The following is a 19,381-nucleotide window of genomic DNA, read 5'->3' on the forward strand; positions in this document are numbered from 1 at the left end:
TAATCAAAAATTCTGGGGAGTTTCACCAATCTAAAATTTAGCAAACCCTCCAAGTGTTGCTGAAGCATGCTGAATTTTCTCCTTAAATATTCTTAATAAATGTAACTAAGAATTTAAAAGTGATGTTGGTTTAAGAAGCCTTTTAGAATCCTAAATAAGTAAAGCCAAAGACTGAATGCTAAGGAAAAGGACAACTGAAGAAAATGGATGGGAGGGATCTAAAATAAAAGCTGAAAGAGCCTATTACAAGGGTAACAGGCAATACATGGAAGCAGCTGTTAGATTCTGGGTAGTACCCCCAGGGCAAAAGTGAGCCTTCTGACAAATACTGGAGCAGCAGCAGCAACATGGTTATCATAACACCATCATCACCATCATCACCATCATCACCATCATCACCATCACCATTATTATCATCTTAATGGGTGAAAGAAAACACACGATATCCAGACACAGGGCTAGGCACTTACATAGATCATCTAATTTAATCCTTACAATAGGCTTAGGCAGACTTAAAGTTTGAATTTTATCTCTATTTTACACATGACAAAACTGAGCCTTAGAGAAACAAAGTAGTTTATCACCAAAATTATTTAAGTAGAAAGAAAGAAAACTGAGATATGAAGCAGGAAGTATGACTTCAAGGCCCACATTCTTGACTGCTATTCTTTACTGATATCCCATAGCAACTTAGAGCTAAAGGTGGCCTCACCATTAAGCAAGGAAAAAGAATGCAGTATTTATTTAATGGGTAGTTAAATTGGATTCACAGAAACTATGGAGAGTGAGCAAGGCAGAATTTGAAAAATTCAAAAGACTCTTACATTTTGAAGGAAGGTGCGATGGGGTTGGAGGGAAGAAGAGTGGCAGCTATACCTAGAAACAGATTCTTTGATGTGATGAACACATAGGGTTGAGGCACAGAGTAGGAAGCAGAGGAAACAGTACGAACAAGCAGCACGGGAGATGGAACCACTGATATAATCACCACATTTAATGCCCTAAGGGTAAGTGGATCAGCCATCTGGTGCAAGATATAAAATGGCAATGTCCATATAGTTTGTCAGAAAAATCCCTCTTCATGACTCAGTCTCAAGGAGGAGAAGATCCATTCTTCATATTTCTTATAAGTATAGGCTTTGTTGCTCCTTATTTTTTCCACAGCAATGTGATTTAAAAAAATACAATAATATCTTAAATCACATAGATACGGGTTTGAAACCCTGTCCTAAGAGAACAGGCAGCCTTGGGCAGACTCCTTATTGTCTCTGAAGTTTAAGCTTTTGCACAGTTTTAATAAAGTTATTAACATCTAATTAATAATAATTTTATTAGAATCAAATGGGACAAAGAACTACAGCTTTCAGAAAGAATTGCACCAAAATGGGTACCTTTGGCATGCAGATTATTGGAATAGAAAATAATCCAGACCTAAAGACTTGAGAAGAAATGTTGACCTTCCCCCTAATTGCTTAAAAAAATTTAGGTGGAGGATCTGCTCCAGCAAGAGAGCTATCACCATAAATAACTACAGTATAATATGAACTAGGTGTGGTCGAATAGGAGGAACTTGTAAGCACTGTTGTTCAACGACCTCTCTATGTCCCATTGTTTCTGAATGGCCCAGTAATATTTGCTACCAAACATAGACTCTTTTTCATTTTCCTGTGAATTGCTTTCCTTCCATTTTCTTCCCAGTCCAGCAGCCCATTCTCTTTAGTTCTGGGATATATATATATATATATATATATATATATATATATGTATACTCATTTTACCTGGCTGTCTTTGTACTCTCATGTTTATGTGGATTTCCCATACATATGAAATTAAATTTTATTTTCTCTGTTAATCTATTTCATGTCAATTTAATTCTTAGACCATTAGAAGAATGGTAAAGTGTAGACAAAAATTTCTCCTACACAACAGAATAAAAGTACATGGCACTTAGTAGATTCTTTTCCATCACTTAATATTAAGATAATTTAAGTTAATTTCACTTATGCTGAAGCTCTAACCCTCTCAGGATTAGCACATTTAGTTCATAACTAAAACGTATGCAGATAAGTAAGAAAAAATGGGGGGGGGGAAGGACATGGGGCATTTGGTGCTAACAGCTGATTTAAACATAAATCTCTTAGTTCTTAAAGCTATCAAAAAAAATTCCCTTCCAGTAGAGTGCTTCAGATTTGATTCCTGGCCTGCTTGGCTCCAACTTACTCCTTGAATTCTCTATGTGACCTGGAGCAAGTAACTTAAATTTAAGGAAATTCTGTTTCCTCACCTAGAATCCAAGGAATATAATACTCAAATTGCCCAATTTTACTTAGTATAATACACATACACATTTTCCAGTTGTGGTGTCTAGGGCTTTCCAATGACATTAAAGGCTATAAAGGTATTAAAATTGTGTAGGAATCTCATAATGTAATATGGAGCTGGCCATAAAACTAGGTATCTAGGCTTCCTCTGCCATTGCATATGGTAGAACTTCTTTTATTTTGAGGCAGGTGTGTGTGTGTGCATGAGAGAAAGAGTCAGAAAGACAGAGACAGAGAGACACAGAGAGAGAATATATGTGTGCTTGTGGTTTTGAGGGAGCTGGTAAATTAACCCATTTACGTATTTATACATCTCTGGTTATGTTTACACGTTTAAATGGGCTGCCTGAGATCCAAGCCCTGATGTACCATGTTATGGAGCTCGAGCACTCTGTACTAAACCATGAGGAAAACATTCTATGCTTTGACTATGATAGGAACTTTGCAAGTCCGTAGACATGCTTTTTACAAGCAATAAAATGAAGCTGTCAGCCATCGCAAATGGACCAAGATAGAGGTCACATGACTAAACCACCTCTGGACCAGGCAGTCTCTGATGTATTTTACTCCAGTTTCAATCTATTAATCAGAGGAGTTGGGAGAGCAATAATTTAAATGCTGCAATAATCAATTCCATAACACATTAATAGAAGCTACAGTCAAACTTTCCCACACCACTGACTGCACTGGAATCCTGACGGGAGCCCTAGGGCCATGCCTAATTTGCATTAAATTTACATAAAATTGTAAATCAAGAATACATGAACACAGCCCTAATATTTGTTAGTGCTTAGATCTTTTCTGATAGATGGATTGGAACTGCTAGTGGTTTGACTTCACTTGCAATAAAACTGTGCAGCTGATCAGCTTTGTTCTCATTCTGCAATTATGAGAAAGGGACCCATGAGAACTATAGTTTGGGGGCATGCGTATGCCACTTAGGGTTTTTGTCCTATAAAACCATGACTCAGATGTGCCCTTAGAAACCCCCATCTAGAAGCAGATTTGTCCCCAATAACTTTGCAAATCCTTGTCATTAGATTTGCTCACAAATAACTTACCATTAAATGGAGATATAAATTACAAAGAAAGCTGGCCAGCTGAGAGGATATCAGGCACCTGGAAATTTTTATTTCCAAATTATACTTACTATCACAAGAACAGATAATTAGTAATATTCTTTATGCTGAAGATAAAAACCAAGCCTTCAGCAAGAGTCATCCAGTGCCTAAAAGTTGATGAAGTAGACTTCACATGGTTCTAAGCATTGTCTGTGTTCTTGTTGCTTTGTTCCAAATTATTTCAACAGCTATGGCCTTTGCTATGTGCTTTTATACTCAGGGCTAGGAGAAAATATTCTTACCAAGAGTACTGACTCACAGTGGCAAGATTCCTCTTTCTCCTTAGTCATTTCATTTTAAGTCTATCCTTTTAGCGAAAAAATAGATACTTAAACAAAAAAATGCATGTGAAAGGTTTTCTCAGAAAGGGTTTTGCAAATATTTTATACATCATGTTAATTTTTTTTTCTCTCACCACTCCCTTACCACCTACCTAGCCCACCTTTTCTTACCTTGCACGATCAAGTAAACTTGGGAGGTCTTGGGCTCATGCTGTGTCTGAACCGAGCAAGTATAGGAGCCCTCATCATAGACATCCACCTTCTGGATTCGGAGGCTGTATTCCAGAGAATGGCGTTTCTCCAGCTCAACCCGAGGGTCCAGAGACCATTTGTCATGCCCAGCAAAAATGATGCCAGAACGGTTCAACCAGGCCACCTTTGAGTTCTTGTCTTCTACAACGCACCTGGTAGAGCAGAATAACAACATTAGAAACTTAGCCATACCTGCATCTGCATTCTTTCTCCACATTGCCTTCAATAAGACCAATGAAGAACAATAATTATATACAGGATGAATTATTGCCATGCCATTTCTTAGAGTCCTATGCATTGTCACTATTTATCCTAAGATCTACTTACCATTCAGTGGATGGATGTAATTATATTAGACTCAGTTTAGCCATAAACAATCAGTATGAAAAATGCAGGCAAATAAATTTAGATAGGTATTGATTTCCTACTGGATTTTCTTCTTCTTGTCTAGGAGAAGGTCATTCACGCAAAACTCCATCTGTTTTAGTAACTGAGAATTTGACAAGTGATAATGTGGCACATTTCCTGAGTTTTGAATTGTATGAATTCTTTCATAAGTATTTTCTAAATTTCCACAAGAGTGTGATGGTAGATTCAAATCATGCCCACTGCTGTAGAAACTAGACTAGATTTCAGAATTTGCTTTGGATTCTTATAAGTTTGGAATGCCCTCTCTCAGGAGTGAGAAGTGTGTGAACAGGTCCAAAGGTAAGAAGAAAGGTATTGTGTCAGGGAAATCAAAGCTAGCATCTTCTTGCCTATGTCTGGTTCCAGCTGCTGAGGGCAGCAGGTTGTCTGCTGGCAAAACAGCTTGCTACCAGCATTTCCGACACATCAGAATGAGTTCAATATTTTATGGGAGATGAATAAACCAGTTCCGTGGTTCCTATTCTATGAAAGATGAAGGGGAAAAAATGTTTACTTTAATAAATACTTATTTTAAAAGCCTAACAGGATCTCTTTCTGAAACTTTCAAGAAAGAGGCAAAGAATCTGGAGAATCAATGGATTCTCCATTGAGAAGGGGTAAATGCTTCATGGGGAGGGGTACCTGGGTGGCGCAGTTGGTTGGGCATCTGACTTCACCCCAGGTCATGATCTCGTGGCTTGTGAGTTCGAGCCCCAAGTCGGGCTCTGTGCTGACAGCTCAGAGCCTGGAGCCCACTTCGGATTCTGTGTCTCCCTCTCTCTGACCTTTCCCCAGCTCACAAGTCTGTCTTTGTCTCTCTCTTTCTCTTTCTCAAAAATAAATAAACATTAAAAAAAATTTTTTTTAAATGCTTCATGGGGAATATAGTTTTCCCCTTCAATTTCAGCAAGAATCAGGAAATGGAAAAATTGAGCAACAAAGTTCTCTCTGTATCCCTTTGGCAAGATTTATGTCTGCCCCACAGGGAGATTGTCCCAGACCCTGTTCACAACTGTAGAGCCATCTGCTCAACACTCTGAGGCATGAGGGATAGAGAAGAAGCCAGGAACATGACAGCAGAACAATTAAAATACCATGTTCTGTATTTTCCAAACTGAGTCCAATCCAGGTTTTCTCTTAGGTCAAAAAAGCCAGTTGTAGAGATTCTGTACCTATGCATAGATAGGAAATTAATGCTTTATCTACAGGCTGTCTACAGTAGCTGTACAGAGGCCAACCCATCTTCCTTAAAAGCAGAAATGCTGAATCCTTTTAAAATACCTCACCTATCGTTCAAAAGACCCCCTTATCCCATCATTTTTAAGTGAACTTAATATTTTATTTAACACGAGAATTTTATTTAATGACTTGAATTCCATGATACGCAGGTGTCTCTTTTCTTCTGCATTTATTTATTTTCATAAACATAAGTAGATGAAATCATCATTTGGTATCTCTGTTACCCAGTATGGGTCTCTCTGCCATGAAGATATTGTTGGGATTAATTATATGTGCTTGATAATTTAGAATTTCTCCATAATGGAGTACAAAGCTAACTTCATGGATGCTTGATGCTTCTTTCCAGACCTGATTGTACTTTTCCTGTTCTACTATTTTGTGTCATCATTTCTCTGTCCTTCATGGTATTTGTGGCACTTCTTAAATGAGAATCATTTATGAGTTAATAGGCTGCTTTGCTGCATTTCTATATCATAAATGAAGTTATTGATATGGATTTACTGTGTTCTTCTTTTCTACTGAGAAGAATGGAAATTGACCTCTGTAAATGCATTTTAAACCTTTATCATGAACCTCCTTGCACTTTTCTCATCTAGGCAGCTCAACACACCAGGAAACAGATATGCTACATCATAGGGAGGTACTCTGAATAATGTCTAGCCCCAAATATGGCCCTAATATGTTCAATTTGGAAAAAAAAAAGACTATACAACATATTTTACATAGATATGGCCTACAAATCAATTAAAGATAGATACTTTGCCCTATTCATTTAGGTGCTTCCAAAAATTTATGTTATGTAATCTTAGGTATTGATAAATGCCTCTTGTTAAAGTGACAGTATCACACGCACAGGGAGGAGGACAGACGATTACCTCTTTTACACTTCCCTCTCCCAAACCCTACAGCGTCAACAAATGAATTGAACAAATTTCCTTATGAAAACAAGGTAGAGTTTCCAAGACAGGTGTTTAGGGTCCTCTGGACATTTTAGCAATTTTTATCCATGGTAAAGTTAAAATTATCACATAGGTCGTTATTCCAAACTATTCTCTGACAATGTTCAGAACTATCTTACCTAAAGAAGTAATTGACTATTTCAGCAAAATTGCCAGACCCATAAAAGTGCATCTACCAAGACAATACATTATATGAAAATTTGCTATGACAATCTATATAATGTCTTCTTTTTACATTATGTTTCTTCTTACATTTATTTTTAAAATTTACCTTTTACTTACAAATAAACACACACACATATATGTATATATACACACATATATACACTCACACTTTTTACTAACTTAGTATGGTTACCCAAGATACTAATGTACATCTTGGCTATGTAGTATTTGTTTTTAATTTTTATTTTAAGTAAGCTCCACACCCAATGGGGAGCTTGAACTCACAACCCTGAGGTCAAGCAAGAGTCATATGCTCCATTCCCTGAGCCAGTCAGGTTTCCCAACAATGTATTTTTAAAAGGTAAACAACTCCTCCAGATATTTAAGGTTTTTTTTTTTTTTAATGTAGCCAGTGGTTTCAAAGTAAATATATTGACTCTCTAAAGTAGAAAATAATCTTTTTACAACATTACAAAACTTTCATACTGAAAAACGGCAAACATAATAGTTTCGGAACCAATTTAACTTTTCAAAATTTTAATATTTTGATTTAAGGTGGTAACTATTTCAAACCATAAGAAGTGCACAAGGAAAAGACTGAAAAAGTCAAAATAATCTCAACATGTAGAACTTATCTTTGTTCAGTGAAAATAACTAGTGACACACAGTAGTCACAGAGCACCTAGTTATTCAAAAATGGTTAAATGCCAATTTAATGCAGACCCACGTTCCCAGCATGCACTGACTGGCCAGCAAGCATCATGTGCTCCCATATAGGAAGTGAGTTGGCTTAGCTGTGCATTAGGCATTCCTCTAGAGTAAATGAGAATTCTCATGCCATGCCATCATGACATAAGAATGAGTTACCCGCCCCACCCCCACCCCGGCCCACCTAGAATGCTGCTTCAATACCAGATAATCTAGTTCAGAAATGGATACCTAATGACTTTATCTTCAAAATCAGCCATGGCTACAGCTGGAAACATGTGAAGAGATGTATTTTAAAAATCTATACGTGTTATGTATTGTTTAGATTTAATAGAGTGTTTCTTCCAGGAGTTTACAATGCTGCAAATCATTCCAGGATTTAGAAAGGACTGCTCCTTTAAAAGAGTGGGTGTTGGTGCCAAGGAGAGAGGGGCAGAGAATGTCCCTCCACTTCAGGTGGGATTTTTTTGGCAGGCAACTGAGAACATGGGGATATAATACATCTCTCTAGGAAATCTTCTATTATTAGTATCCCATCCTTTTATTTGGCTCTTTTTATGACCTCACTGTACTCCACATTGCATTAGAATTATTTCAATTTATCTTTCCTTGTATGCTTATTAATGACAGTGACCCTCCTGAATTCACCTATGGAGCTCTCAAGGGACCTAACAGCATACACCCACCATGTGCACAGTAGGCGCTCACTGAAATGTAGAATAAATAAACTGAATTTAACAAACTGGTATTTAACAAGTATCAAATATTTATTAATTATCTAAGAAGTGCAGATGAATTGGTAATTATTTTAACATTTCTTAAGAAATAGTTAAAAGTATCAGATACAGGGGTGCCTGAGTGGCTCAGTCGGTCAGACTCAGTTGTGTCAGACTCTTGATTTCAGATCAGATCATGACCTCACAGTTTGTGGAATTGAGTTTTGCAATGAGCTCTGCACTGAACGCGTGGAGCCTGCTAGGAATTCTCTCTCTCTCTGTCTCTCTCTCTCTCTCCCACCCCTCTCAAAATATTTTTTTTTAAAGTATCAGATACAAAGGGAAATTTACAGAGAATTATTGAGTGTGGTATTAACATAAAAGTGAAGGACAGAAAAGTGTATGTTCAGTGTTTCCATTATGAAGAAACATCATCCCTGGGAATTACATACTCTATGTCACATGTGAAAAAGTAAAAAGAAACATAAAGCAGTAGATAAATGTTTACTGGCTTGCCCACTTTAACCATGAATCTGCAAATACCACGTGGGTTACTTACCTTACCTATGGGCCTGTGATTTTTGTTTTTTAAATCAGCTTTGAAAAAATTACAGGAAGGGCAAACAAACACATTTTTATGTTCCTTGTTCCGTATATCTGCAGCCATAAAACTGTCACAAAAAATCAATGCACCCATAAAAATCTCAAGCATCGGATCTCTGCAAACACTTTATACCAAGCATATTATGTACATTTATACAAACAGGTACATCGACAGCTCTACTCATACTGTATAAGCCTGCTTCTAAAACGATGACTATAATTGGAGGCAGAAAAGAAATGCTAAATTCAATCTGTAGCAATAGATTTCTTAATAGCATATTTACTGACAGTATATCCATGATATAAGTGATACAGATCTACCAGATTTTAAGCCTGTTCAATTGCCTCTAGGCACATCTATTCATATTTAACAAACATTACTGCTAAAAATGTACCAATTTACCATTAGAATCCAAACGTTCCTTTCTTTCTGAAGAATATAATCTTGTATTTATCCGTTGATCACAAGTGAGAACATTTTCTCAATCTTTTACCAGTTATTGATCCTCATACTTAATTGTAAGGATCAGGGCAGTGGAACTGGATAGGTAAGAGATTTATTTTAAAAATTAAGAAAGAACAATGAGATTAGTGGTTCTCAAGTGGGGGTAAATCGTGCTTGAAGATGATATTTGGAAATAATCTGGAGACATTTTTTGGTTGTCACAACCTGAAGTGGGGAGGTTGCTAGTGGCATTGAGTGGGTAGAGGCTAAGGATGCTGCTAAAGATCCTCCAAGATAAAGGACAACCTCCACAATAAAGATACCCCAAATGTCTACAGGCCTGAAGCTGACAAACCCTGAGTTAGACCATGGTCTCTTGGTTTAAATATCTGGTAGCATATGGCAAATGTCTACAGTGTAATGGTGTTTTTTTCATAAGCATATGCATCTTAATTTATAGACACTTAACTGCCACCAGCAAAGTCCCTAAATCGTAAGTCATGCTCATGACAGAAACACCACAATGAAGTCTAGTCATGCTGTGGTTATAAGTTAGTAGTAAATGAAACATGCCCCTTTGCTGTGTTACTTTATATATATTTTTTAACATTTATTCATTTTTGAGAGACAGAGAGAGACAGGGCATGAGTGGGGAAGGGGCAGAGAGAGAGGGAGACACAGAATCTGAAGCAGGATCCAGGCTCTGGGCTGTCAGTACAGAGCCCGACTGCGGGGCTCGAACTCACGAACTGCGAGATCATGACCTGAGCCGAGGTCGGGCGCTCAACCGACTGAGCCACCCAGGCACCCCACTGTGTTACTTTAGTACCATAATTATACATCAAGATAATCTTGCACAGACAGTCCCCAGATTACAATGCTTTGACTTAAAATTTCTTGACTTTACAACAGTGTGAAGGCAATACACTTTTAGTAGAAATCATACTTTGAATATTGAATATAAATCTTATCCCCAGCTACTGATAATATGGTCAGTTACTTTCTCAAGATGCAGGGCAGTGGCAGTGAGCTGTAGCTCCTAATCAGCTATGCCATCACGAGGGTGGACAACTGATATGCTTACAACCATTCTGTTTTTCATTTTTGGTACAGCATTCAATATATTATATAAGACATTCAATATTTTATTATAAAATAGGCATTGCGTTAGGTGAACTTGCCCAACTGTAGGCTAATGTGAGTGTTTTGAGTACACTTAAGGTAGGATAGGCTAGGTAAGATGTTCGGTAGGTGAGGCACTTTTGATTTAAGATATTTTCAACTTATGTTGGGTTTACTGGGAGGTAACCACACCATGAGTCAAGGAAGATCTGTACACAAATGATGGTGAATGGGGAAGCTATAACCTGGTTGCTTCCTAATTTAATGCTGAAGAAATCATTTAACCTTAGTCTTTTTCTTTTTTTCTCTACATAAATGGGTCTGTAACATCCAGAACAGATAAGGGAGAATCAACTCAATTGGGGCAATTTGAGATTTAAGGAAATTATTAACCTTTATTAATTGGGAAGCTACTTTTTAATTAACTTTTATCATTTTTCACATTTGTGACTCTCCCTTACATGACATGTAAGACATGTAATGACTCAAGATGTGGATGGGAAAGAAGTCTTCAACAATGGGCTGGCCCTTTATTTTGATGCTGTTTCCTGTGTAAACTCAACCCTACAAACAATATCCTTACTGAACCCACCACACTATCATGAAATGTAGAAGGAAATATTCTTGGAATAAGACCTAAAGTTGTCCATTCCCAGCATGAGTGTGTGAAATCAAGAATTGCAAAGGATGGAATAATGTAGGCTCTCTGGAGTCAGAAGTTCTTAGTCTGAATTTATCATATTATTTTAAGTATAAGGAATTCCAGGAACACTATGCAAATACATTAAAAACAATATATGCCAAATTAGTTAACAAATTTAAATATTTTTATTTTTTATTTTTTATTTATCTATTTATTTTATTTTTTTTAACGTTTATTTATTTTTGAGACAGACAGAGACAGAGCATGAACGGGGGAGGGTCAGAGAGAGGGAGACACAGAATCCGAAACAGGCTCCAGGCTCTGAGCAGTCAACACAGAGTCTGACGCGGGGCTCGAACTCACGGACCGCGAGATCATGACCTGAGCCGAAGTCGGACGCCCAACCGACTGAGCCACCCAGGCGCCCCAAATTTAAATATTTTTAAATTATTAACCATTTTGGGTCATCTCTGCTTCATTACCATGTTCTGAGATTAAACTCAGAAATTAAGATTATTGTGGGGATTCATTGCTGACCCTTAGGTGCACCTGCTAGACTTGTCTGTAGCAAGTAGCATCAGCTCTTTTGCTGCCTTGCTCCATCTCTACCTCCTTCTAGACTTGATTTCTGGCTTTTAACCCCGCCTACACTCTTGGCCTCAATCTCTTGTTCATTTTTAAAAAATGTTTATTTATTTTTGAGACAGAGACAAAGAGAGACAGACCATGAGTGAGGGAGGGGTAGAGAGAGAGGAGACACAGAATCTGAAGCAGGCTTCAGGTTCCATGCAGTCAGCACAGAGCCCAACGTGGGGATTGAACCCACAAACTGCAAGATCATGACCTTAGCCAAAGTCGGACGCTTAACTGACTGAGCCACCAAGGCACCCCTCATTCTCTTGTTCTTATGCATATATGCTCCCTTAGTTTTGATTCTCTTGGACCAGAAACTGATCTTAGTTTGATAATAATTCATTCTTCTAGATTCCTACTGAATTTTAGTCCAGTTATCACCAACAGAGTATCTACATGGTATGATAATCTCTCCTCACCCTAGCTACTTTGCACACATTCACGTACAAGTGCCTGCATGCACCCATGCATATGAACACACACAGACAAGTAGCAACATATATTCCAGAGTGGGTGAGAACAGAGAGGCAGCAAACCACAGGAACCAGATTCAAGTGAATCTATTACTGTCATGATGATTTAGGAATCTTTACACTTCTGTTGGAATGTTAGGGTAAAAGGTATACTGTTTAGTTCCTGCAGGATAACTGATTTTAGTTCTCACTTTCAGAACACAGGTAATTCATCTACCCTTTTTGTATCTTAGTTTTCCATAAGTAAAATAAAGCTAATGATACTTGACCCAACCCCCTAGAACTACTCTTAGGGTAGTTCCATGAATAAAATGAAGTGATTGTACATGGATGTACCTAAATCATGATGTACATGATTTACATCTTTTATAAGATATAAAATAATTTCTATGGTCATATTCATATTCTATCATGATGAGAGTATGGTAGATAAGAAGAAAATAGTTATACATAGCAGTGGCTATAAAGGAAAACCATCGATTTCCCTAGACCATTCAAAAAGTTTATCTCTTCAGAGAGTCTGATGACACCCACTAAATATATTATTACCCAGACTTTCTGATCAATCATGTAATTCTTTAAATATTCAATTTGCACCAGTTATTTGCATTTGCTATGTTGACAAAGCACCCTCTCTGTGTTTGGGTTACTATCTACTAGAATGATTCATCACCTATAAGAGCAAAAAAGAATCCACAATGGCAAATCATAAAGCCAGGATAGTCTGTCTGTCATTTCTAAAGCAATGAAAAGTCCTCCCTAGACATGCTTTTTATCTCTTACTATCAGTAGTGAGCACTTGTCCAGTCATACATGCATCCTTAGATAAGCATATATATAATGCATGTATTGCCATATCTTCAGGTTCATTTTCTTTAAGAAGCATTAACCCATATCCATGCAGGTGGTACAGGTGAGGAAAGCAAGTAGAGAAAGAGCAGAAATCAACCACCAAATTAAGTTCTGAGTCTATCTCAGCAAACTGGCAATTCTAGGACAGTCTGTGTTCCTCTTGTTTTCACATCAATTGTGTCATCTCTCCATTCACACAGAAGAAATGAATGGAAAACAGTAAGATAGAAATTAAGAAAAAAATTAACGTTTCTTTATTTTTGAGAGAGACAGAGACAGAATGAGAATGGGTTAGGGGCAGAGAGAGAGAGGGAGACACAGAATCCGAAGGAAGCTCCAGGCTCTGAGCTGTCAGCACAGAGTCCGACTCAGGGCTTGAACTCATGAGCTGTGAGATCATGACCTGAGCCAAAGTTGGACACTCAACCAACTGAGCCACCCAGGTGTCCCAGAAGATAGAAATTTTAAAAAGTGGTCAGAATTGAGGCTAAGGCCAGGGAAGAACTGAGTTCTATCTCCGTCACAGCTAGGATCAATCCCAGGAATGTTTATAAGTGGTTGAAAATAACTCTTCTAGGTTCTTTCCAGAGTCTCCATTGGTTTAGAAATTAAATCATGATTTTCTTAATTGCACCATAATTCAAGATTCTCCATTTCCTTGTCAGTAGTGAAATGGAAAAGTCATGGGTTCCATAGTTTAGCAGCTTCTGCAAGTTACCTAGTGGAGGAAAGGCAGCACTGGGCATATTTACGGGTTCAGGCTGAGGAGCTAGAGCCAGCTTCCTGCTCTGCATTCACTCTAGCTCCATCAGATCCTTGCTCTGTACTCTCAGGATATTTGCTGACCTTCTCTGTGCCTGAGTTTCTTCATCTGTACGGTGAAGACTATAAAATTTTCTACTTCAATGGGTAGTTGTAATGTTTAAATGCGTGAATTTTAAATATACAGAGCAGTGTCTGGCCCTGAAAGGGTTCACTATTAACAAAGAGCTTCCATATGTTTCTTCAGTAAAACAAGGATAAGGACTATCTTCTCATAGAATTGTGATTATTAAATGGACTAAAGTATTTAGAATACCCAGTAAGCTTTGGGAGAGCCTAATAAAACCTTTTCCCCATCACATTTCATAATTTGAATTTTGGGCATTTCATTCTGCATAAATCCCACTGTTAGGCGAAATCCAGCAACCTCCAGAAACGGTTTAATCCAATTCCTTGCTTATTAACAGGTATTTCTGGGGCAAACTCCTTTTACAGGCCTGGATTCTCTTGCATCTGACACCCCTCTGGTCTCTCTAGTCAGTAGTTGGTCCCCTAAAACCCACAGGTGTTAAATTGAAAGCAAGATGATGCAGTATGATTATGGTACAACACTGTAAATCGAGGTACTAATGCCATCTGTGAACACTTGTAAGGTTTTTGTTTTGTTTTGTTTTTGTTTTTGTTTTTTGGAACACCTGTGCACAGGCAGCTTAGGTCTTAAATGCCTCAGCACTTTCTATCAGATCCAGTTAGAGCCGAGGGCAGCCTGGACAGAGGATAACAACTGGTCCATGCTGTACATTGTGATCTGCTACAATCTGCTTGGCAGAATTGGAGTTCCTCTTGGACTGGATGAGTCACTGTCTATGCTTTATATACCCTCAGGTTGCAAGAACAAGGCTTATCTTTTCTTCTTCTCAGTATGTGACTGGCAATTATCCTCTAGCTGAAGTACATGCATCGATAACTCTTTCCTCTCTTTTAAACTACAGATTCTCCTCTTTCCTCACTACTTGGTTGAGTGAGGATGAGAAGCAATCTTAAATTTTGCTTTTGTTTGGATTCTTGCTATGCGTCTCTGTTATTTCTGAAAAACCCCTCTCATTTAGAAGGGGAAAATAAAGCTACCTTTAGGTATACCTTTGAAAGAATAAAATCAGTCTGAGAATCCTGGCTCAGAATTCTAGCTAAAATTTTTACTCACTATGCAATTAAAAACAATTGCACAGCTAATTAAAGAAAATTTTGTTACCTTCTGAATCATTACAAAGTAAATATCAAATGTATGCTAACTTCTAGAAGTAAAAAATGTGCTCTATAGTTTGCAGAGTTTACTCTTTATCTCGTTCTAGCAGTAGAGGGAAATAAAAGTGCTCATAATAAATTATAATGCAGTTAGGATGAATATTCTATTGCATGAGACATGGCTGTAAAGTCAGGAGACTATTTTCCATAAGTCTTACTTGAAAACCCAGCCCCTTACTTTATAGTCTTATCATACACAGCATTATGTAAATGTTATCACTGGAGCAGAACCACGTTATAATACAATTCCTCATTACATGCATTTAGATATAATTTGGATCAAATTATGCCTTCTAAGACATGGCAATTAATAAATACAGCATGTATGATATAACAGAGTTAACACACAGTAAGTACATAAGTAAATATGTAAGTATTGGGACAGTCTATCAGAGCTACCATTAGAAAAGGGCTCTGCAGGGGCACCTGGATGGCTCAGTGGGTTAAGAAAAGGGCTTGGCTGTCTAGTTTGCCTTTATGGGTAGAGGTAAAAGAAATTAAGGCAGATGAAAATAAAGAGCAAAAGAAGTCTATTTTTAAATGTACTTTGTGGATACAGATGTGAAATAGGGGCTTCTGGTAGCTGCAAATTGAAGGAGCACATATTATCAAACAGATCCATCTTAGCTGAAGGAAATATAGTAGTCCCCTCCCCCCACTGACAAGAAGCCAATAGATCACTGATGAATGCTTATAAATCACACGGACAGTTCTCACATGGAGAATTATAATCATTGGGCTTTTTCTGACTTCAACGTTTGCTTTGCCATCACCCACATTCTACCCCACCTTGATTCCTTTGTTTCCTAACTCCAAAAGTACTTTGCACCCCCCCCCCCCCCACCTCAGGACTTTCTTTTGAAGGACAATGATGTAAGAAGGTCTTCATCCTTGTATGATATCAAATTCTTATGGCTTTTCTCCTTTCTCTTCACATCATTTTCCCCCCTCACCTAAACCTTTCCTTGAAGGCCTGTCTTGACCATAATAACAATCAGGATGTGAATGGGACTAGGGCTCAAGTCATTAAAAATAGCTTCAGAAGTTACCGAGAAAATGGGCATGAAGGCAAGACTTGATGAATTTGAGATGAAAATCCATCTGTGAAATACTGTAATGAACTCAGCCTACTCCAACTGGAGATTGGTACCTGACACTGCAATCCCCAAACTACATAGAGCCCTCACCTGGGAGGGGGCTGGAGGGACAGGAAGTAACTGGTGTCTGGACCTGGGAGACAGAGGAAGTTAAAGGCCATTACCTTTGGTACTACAACTTCCACCACGTAATTTAATTCTAAAATTTCACAGCCAGCCTCAGTTAGAGAGACACGCAGCTATTTCAAGGTGAAGGTCACACACTGAGTTCTAGGAAGAGTCACATGATTCAAAAGCACCATCTCTACAGCCTGAGAGAATCTGTATTTCATTTTCCCACCCCTCTTTGTCCCTAGGGCATTCTACCTTTGAGGGTGTATTACAAAAGAGGCATCTTCTCTCACAGTGACTCTCAAAATATGGCTGTTAAGTGATACGACAGGGAGAGAGAGAGAGAGAGAGAGAGAGAGAGAGAAAGAGAGAGAGAGAGAGAGAGAGAGAGGAAGAGCTAAATCTAAGTGAAGATTAATAAGACATTGTTTTGAAATCATTCTTCTATTTCTTCTGGATTACTTATACTACCATTTATGGTCAGATCTATTGACATGGCACCAGGTACTCTGTTGAAATCTCCATATGTGCTCAGGAACTGGATCTGAGTAGCAGCAAGAATGGCAGGGACTAATTAACAGTCAACATAATGTTAGTGTTATGTTATTAATCATAATGTTGATAGTAGTAGTCAATATTACATTGACTAATGTCCACTCTCCCCTAAGGACAAGTCACCTCCACCTGGCTCAATTAAGACCACTTTTAGAAGGATGTTGGTAATCCATTCATAGCCAAATCCCATGTATTTATTTTTTAAGTATTTGTCCTACTTAATCTCTGTATAGCTTTCAACACTATATGCCACTCATTCTTCATTTTCTTGTCTGTCATCCTAACTCCTACCGTTTCTTAATATCCATAATCTGCTCCTCTTTCTCCACTCACCTCCAGGATTGTATTTCTCTTCTCTCCTTGCTTCACAGAGTTGTCTTCATACATTTCATTTGTTGTTTATTGTTGTTTGTTTTTGCTTTAATTATATTTCATCATTTTGGTATCTAAAACAGCATACTCAGCTCTTCCATATAGATATCTGAAGGCACCTTAAATTCAGCTTATTTTGAACCAAACTCATCTTCCATCTTATTATTTTCCTCTTACTAAATCTCCAGTTTCAATTAATGGGATCATAATCCATCTATTAATCCAAACTAGTAGCCACAGAGGCATCCTTGCTGCCTTCTGCTCCATGCAATTTATATAATCAAATATATTTTTACATTTCCCCCCCAAAGATTGACTCCTAGTCTCCATCCATACTATCACTATCATTGTTTGGGATCTTCTCATCTGTTGTTAATACCGCTTCTAGCTAGTGTTATAGCCTCTGATAACTAACTGGTATTCTGACTTCCGATACTTCATCCCTCGCTAACAGTTACAAAATTCATCCTTTATACAGAACATACATGAAGCTGATCATGTAATCCTCTTGTTTAAATGCACTTGGTCTTTTTACTTTTCACAGTTCAAATAGATTAGTATAATCTATGTCAGTGCAACCTACCTTTCCAGCTTGATCTCTTGACATTACAACTCCATCTCTGCTAGGAACTTTATTCTTTCATTTGGCAATTTCCTACTTACTACACAATCCATCTCAGGTATGCTTTCCCTTGTGATGCATGCTCTAATTCTGTAGTTGCTTCCTTGATTGCCCTAGCATTTTAATTCTTTTTCTGTCTCATCACTATTTTAAAAATGAAGGACAACCATATCTTCTCCATCTTTGGGTCTCTATTGCCTCACAAAATGCCTGACACAAAACTCCTTAATAATTGTTCAATGGATGAGTGAATATGTCAGAGTCTTTCTCTTTTCATTTCAAATTCTTAGAGATTTCTGCTTCCAAATACAATCTTGAAGGTAGAAGAGTCTTACTATTCTCAATGGTTTCAAAAGAGGAGTGCGGCAGGAGAAGACCCTTTTGTCTTTTCTAACCCAACCATTTTATTTTCCTTCACTTGTTGCTATCATTTTCTCTGTCTCTTTCTGCCTAGAAGAGATGATACTATCTTTTTAAGAATGTATCTATGATGCACTCTAATATATATGTAAAAACAAATTTTTTAAAAAATAAATACAATATGCAGTGGAAACTTAACTCAAAGAATTTCTAAAAATATGCTGTATGGTGAAAACATAAGATGTTTTCAAATTCACCATTGCCCCTTTTCTTGTCTAGTGGGCTTGAATACTATCCTTGATATTATCTTACTGGTGTCTCCTGCCCTAGAGGTTCATATTTACAGATAGAAATTAATATTTTTTATTAATATTTAGATGTCACACCAAGGACAAAATAACCTAATCTTTGTGAACTTATGGAGGGTCTGTGACTAAGTCATACCCAATAATTTCACTGTTCATTTCTAGTGAAATAGGCCAGTTTGATCTCAAAAACTTTTTAAAATTTTTCATTCCCCACTATATTTCACTGTGAAATTAGCAATTATTTTTTATTTCAAAATAATAATATGACCATGATGCCTGGGTGGCTCAGTTGGTTAAGCAAACGACTGTTGATTTCAGCTCAGGTCATGATCTCACAGGTTCATGAGTTCAAGTCCTGCATGAGGCTCCATGCTGACAGTATGGAGCCTGCTTGGGATTCTCTCTTTCCCTCTTTCTCTGCCCCTCCACCCACCCCCCCCCCCCACATCGTCTCTCTCTCTCTCTCAGAATAAATAAATAAACTTAAAAAAAGATAATAATATGACCAAGAAAACAACCAAGAAGGGCGATAAAGAGGTAGATAAAGTGAAATTTTCTTCACTTATACTTTGTTGTCTGGGAAGCTACTGAATTTAGACTTTCTAGAGGCTTCCAGTCAATATTGGACACTCTAGATATTCGAGATAAAACTATCTCCAGGCTTTAATATCAGTAAATTTTGTACACTTCTTTTCTCTGATTATTACATGATATAATCTTTTCTTTCTGGATGGCAGTCTACAGTCATGAGGATCATGAAAAACTTCCCCAAAATACAGAATGAGAAAAGTATACGCATTAACACAATGTTTTTTAATGATTTATATCTTGCTTTTTATTGTCCTCGAAGGAAAGATTTCTTAGAGTTCCTATTCTGTTACCCTCAATCAAGGTATTCTCCCAAAGAATTCTATTAAAGGAATTACTATAGCTCAAGATATGACCTTG

The 19,381-nt window shown here is 37.6% G+C and overlaps 1 protein-coding gene across 2 annotated transcripts in view; it reads right to left on the bottom strand.

Annotated features, from left to right (window-relative positions):
* LSAMP (limbic system associated membrane protein) overlaps positions 1–19,381 on the bottom strand; it is a 641,967-nt gene that overhangs the window by 301,260 nt on the left and 321,326 nt on the right. For both annotated transcript variants that reach the window (XM_027060896.2, XM_027060893.2), the window contains exon 2: positions 3,895–4,127. In XM_027060896.2, the coding sequence (XP_026916697.1) occupies positions 3,895–4,127 (233 nt within the window). The remainder of the gene's footprint in view (positions 1–3,894; positions 4,128–19,381) is intronic.

The sequence above is a fragment of the Acinonyx jubatus genome, chromosome C2, assembly GCF_027475565.1.
Source record: "Acinonyx jubatus isolate Ajub_Pintada_27869175 chromosome C2, VMU_Ajub_asm_v1.0, whole genome shotgun sequence".
NCBI lineage: Eukaryota > Metazoa > Chordata > Mammalia > Carnivora > Felidae > Acinonyx > Acinonyx jubatus.